Source organism: Orycteropus afer, unplaced genomic scaffold (assembly GCF_000298275.1).
Source record: "Orycteropus afer afer isolate SDZICR_OR568_19922 unplaced genomic scaffold, OryAfe1.0 scaffold00345, whole genome shotgun sequence".
NCBI lineage: Eukaryota > Metazoa > Chordata > Mammalia > Tubulidentata > Orycteropodidae > Orycteropus > Orycteropus afer.
In genome coordinates this window covers 733,612-738,614 of record NW_006921932.1, presented here as the reverse complement: position 1 = coordinate 738,614, position 5,003 = coordinate 733,612, and the positions used below count along the sequence as shown (strand labels likewise).

General features: G+C 35.3%; 1 protein-coding gene across 1 annotated transcript in view; it reads right to left on the bottom strand.

Annotated features, from left to right (window-relative positions):
• Positions 1-5,003, bottom strand: part of DENND4C (DENN domain containing 4C) — a 122,831-nt gene that overhangs the window by 8,723 nt on the left and 109,105 nt on the right. The window contains exons 28-29 of the mRNA XM_042782498.1: positions 1,697-1,942; positions 465-582 (exon numbers count right to left, since the gene is read on the bottom strand). Of these exons, the coding sequence (XP_042638432.1) occupies positions 465-582; positions 1,697-1,942 (364 nt within the window). The remainder of the gene's footprint in view (positions 1-464; positions 583-1,696; positions 1,943-5,003) is intronic.

The window sequence follows — 5,003 nt, the reverse complement described above, 5'->3', positions numbered from 1 at the left end:
CTCTGTAAATCTTCACCCAAATCCTAATTAAAAAAAAAAAAGACTAGTCAGTACCCCCCCACATAACCGTAATTATGGATCCAATGCCAACACAACCAATATACTCTTCTGGTGTATAGAACTTACTCTCAAAATACCAACAAACCAAATTGATATTTGGCGCGTGCGCGCACACACACACACACACACACACTCTTTCCTCAACTCAGTTGAAACCTGACACAATTAAACAGGTCAATACAACAGCAAATCAATTTGAATTAAAATGGAAAGAATCTTGAGAAGGTAAGAAAAATTAAAAATTTAAAAGTTGAACAAAATAATTTACTTCTCTCATCTGTTTTTCAGTAGTCCATTCTTTATTGCTGAATTCTACTGTATGGATAGATAGACCTCAATTTACTTACCCATTCACCTATAGACGGATATTTGAGCTATTATGTCTTTAATTCTATTTTACTTACTAAGATTTCTCCATGAAACATACAAAGGTTCTCCTGGTTCCTGATGAAGGTTGATATTATCCCACAACAGCTGAATATACACAAGCTTGCTATCCTGGGACAGAGATGATAGAGGAAGCTAAAAAAGAGCAACAGAAAATATTAAAACCCAAATATAATAATTATCAGTGAATCCAGCAAAGCATGACATTATGTCAAAAAAAAAAACTCAGTTCTTTCAAAATTCTAAACCTAAAATTCTAAATAAATTTTACATTTCTAGTTATGTCTTAAGATAAATGTTCTTACTATCTTCTGAGGTGCAGGTTTCTCATTCTTAGGTTCAAGAACTGAAATGGCAACTTGCTAACTGGTACAATGGTCACCTCCATTGCAGTACATTTTAACATAAGAGAAAGTGCAACAGTTTCTACTGTTTTACCAAATAATTCTGTTGTGCTAACTGCTAATCAAAATGAATCAATCAATAAATAAATAAGTTATACTAGAGTTTATAATACTTTAAAGAAAAGATTTTCTTGTGCCCCTGGTATACATTTAGGGTGTGGGGTATCTCTCGATTTTCAGTATTATAAAGAAACTTTAAGAACTGATTGTTTTCAAAGTAATCAGGGGTTCCAGTACAAGCAGAGTACAGACTGACTTTATATACAGAGTCAGATGGCCAGATTCTATCCGTAACTTATGTGATGTTGGAGAAATTACTCAACTTCTCTAACTTTTAATCCTATCAACTGAAAAATATGGATAATATGAGTGTTCATCAAATAAAGTTGTGAAAATTTTAGCTGGGAAATGATTATTCAGAATAAAAGCTACCTTTACTAGCTAGCCTTAGTGCTAGATATGACCCTATAATTAAGTTCAGGGTAAATGGATATATGTGGAAATATGTGTCACTTCCAGGAGGTATCCCTAAAGAAAAAAGCCACACTCTTCTCCATCCATTTTTATCCTCACTGCTGGCTGGAATGTAGATGTGATGGCTTGGAGCCAGATTTAGCCATGAATATAACTTGGAAATGGAGGTCTTACAACAGCTGAGCAAAAAGACAGAAAGATCTCAGGTCCCTGCCACTTAGGTCCTTGAACTACCCACCCAAACTGTTAAGTGAGAGAGAAATAAACCTATGTCTTGTTAAGCTACTGTTACTGTATACTTTCTGTTAACCTGAAGTTAAGCCTCATCCTAACCAACACAAATGTGCTAAAAGTAGAAGTTGGCACATTACCTGTACACCTTCATTACAATGTTCAGATGTGAGGATTAGTCCTGGTAAATTACTAGGAAGGTCCAAACGTCTGAAATACCACACAAGGTTCCAGAAAATGATTGGATGTTGATTGATGAAAGAGGATGTGTGAATCACCTGATCACCTTCATTTTCTAGCAGAGATTCAAGTTCTTTACGAAGCACAAGAGGACTCAGGTAGGGCACAGAAACAGGGAGAGGACTGGGCCTTTTCCCTAAAGGATCCTTAAAGAAAGTAAAATAAAAAAAAGAAATGAATGTTATTTGCTTAAGTCTGCAATGTTAAAGAGTATTTCTCAATCAGATTATGCTTTCCCATCCACCCTGTTAAAATCAGTTATTTTACAGCCATTGCTACATGCAGGAGAACATGCTAATAAAAATCAAAATAACTCTTAAGTGCCATTGTGTTAAGTGATTACAAGAAAAAATGAATAATCTATATTGCAGTGTTGCTGCTGTTGTTGTTAGGTGCCGTCGAGTTGGACCCGACTCATAGTGACCTCTCCTTGGGTTTCCAAGGCGGTATCACTATGAAAGTAGATCGCCCAACCTTCCCTCCCAGGAGTGACTGGTGGGTCTGAACCGCCAGCCTTCTGGTTAGCAGTCAAGTGCCTTAGGCAGCAGAACCTAAAAACAAAAATTCTCTATTATGTTGATAAGAGCAATGATGTATATATGATGGGTCTTTCCTTTTTAATTTTTTTTATAAGAAATATTTTATATTTCAGATGTTTATAATGGTGATACCAAAAGATGTATGGCCTTATCTTCCTCCTACAAACAGATGGTACAAATTTTTTGTGTCGATATTCTTTGCTGACTCTTTTTAAAATTCTATTTAAACTCCTCTTTATATCTGATTGCAACAAAAGTTGAAATAATTAAAGGGCACAGTTTTATAATTCAAATGAAAATAAAAAACTCAGAAAACAACCTAGACACTGTTGAGTCATGCACATTATAGTCAGAGTCAAAAGTTTATGACCAACTCAGTATCAATGAGTACCCCAAGTGTCCAGATTGTGGTCTCCAAATACCATTTCCCTCTAAATGGAACCAGAGCTACTTAGAGAAATGACTGATTTCAGGTCTGGGGAAGGAAATACATAAGATGAGTATGAAGCACTTTGTCAGATAAGAAAGCAAGGAAGCTTTAAAAAAAAAAAAGGCTACTAGAGTTGTGTCTAAGGAGTCAACTCATAAAGGATTCCAGCTGGCCAAGGACAGGACAAGGTAAGTGTCAAAAAGAACAATATAGCAATGGATTGAAACATAAATGTTTAAATCCATGAGTTCATAATCAGTTTACTTCCTCCCTCAAATTATTATCTTGGAGAATGTTAGATACCAAATTCATTATGTTGAACATTGGTAAATAAAAAGAATCAAACATTTATCCTGCCTTTCCAATAAAAATTGCATCTTTAGAAAACAGAAAGTTCTCTTTATAGAGGTACTCCATATAAGAAGGGAGCTCTGGTAGTGTAGTGCCTGAGGCATTTGACTGCTAACCAGAAGGCTGGTGGTTCAAACACACCAGCCACTCCTCGGAAGGAAGGTTGGGCAATCTGCTTCCACAGTGATACTGCCTCAGAAACCCAAGCAGGGGTCGCTATGAGTCAGGTCCAACTCCACAGCAGTGGTTGCATTTGCATACCACCTAATAAAGAGATGACAGAATTAGATGTTTACCATTACAGCGTCCAATGAATTAACTGATATAAGCACTTTGGCATTAATAGCTACTAACGTCACAAAAACAAATCAGATACTATGTGCCTCCTAATGGAGAAACATATCACCATTGAAGCTGTCTTACAAAAACAAGTGAACAACAAAATAAAAACAAAAACCTGAATCAGATCATACTTCTAGATATAAATACCAATTTACAGGACTATAATCAACAAAATCTGCATGGTAGGCAACTTTAGCATCTAAATAGCAAATTAACACATTTTATCAATAAATAAATTGCAAGGAAAAATAATAGAGGGAATCTATAAATTAAAAATAATTTTAAGAGCTTATCAATCAATGCAATGCATAAATCTTACTTGATTCTGATTCAAACAAATGAAAAAATGCACACAATATTGACCGTTTTAAGATAAATCAGAAATTTGAAAAAATGTTGAATAAGTTGATATGATCTTTTTACATATAATAATGGCATTCATTATTATATATTTTTAAAGAGAGTCCTTATCTTTTAGACATGGATACTGAAATGTCTGTAAAGGGAATGTATAATGTCTGAAATTTGTTCCAAAATGATAATGGGGAAAATGAAGGAAGGTATACATGAAAGAAGACTAGCCATAAGGGACTTCTGGTAAATGGAGGAATAAGCAGACAAGCGACCCAGACCCTCTTCAACAAAGAAAAGAAAAACCAAGTGACAGAGATACAGAAGATAATCATGGAACCGTGGGCTCTGAAAGGAACTAGACAGAAGTGGATTAGGCACCAACTAGTGGAAAAACCTGAACGAAAACAGGACCTAAGAACAGGCTCTGTTTGCCATGGTTGGCAAGGCCATATGAGAGGCTGACAAAAGAAACAGGTGGTGAGTGTATAAGTGCTGTCGACTAGTGAACAGAGGAGCACAGCACAGTACCCTGACTGTATAGATAACATACAAACAAAACAAAGAAAATGAAAATTGTAGTCAAATCACTCCAACATATAATCACCAATTAAATATAAACACAAAAAAGTCACAATGGCTTGGAGACAACAGAGCATCACAGTCCACACAAAGAAGCAAGATAAAGAAGGAGAAACAAGGGACCAGGATACAGACCCAAAAACACATCCCTGAGGAAGACGCAGCATTGGAATTCCCTGATAAGGAATTCAAAGGAATTATATTTAGGTATCTTCAAAGGAATGAGAGACAAACCAAGAAAAACTATAGAAGAATTTCAGAAGAAAATACAAGAACAAAATGACAAAATAAATGAAAAATAAGAAATGATTCTAAATCTACAGATAGAAATCCAGAAGATTAATACTAAATTGTCAGAAATAGATAACACATTGAAAGGGCAAAGGAGTAGAATTGATGCAATGGAAGACAGAATTAATGAGACTGAAGACAAACTGAACACTTCTTTGGAAAGGGATCAATCAGAAAAAAGATCAAAACAAAATGAAGAAAGCCTAAGGTTCATGTGGGATACCATCAAATGGAATAACCTATGTGTCACTGGAATTCCAGAACACGAAGAGAAAAATAAAACCACTGAGAAAATTGTCCAAGATTTGTTGGAGGAGAACT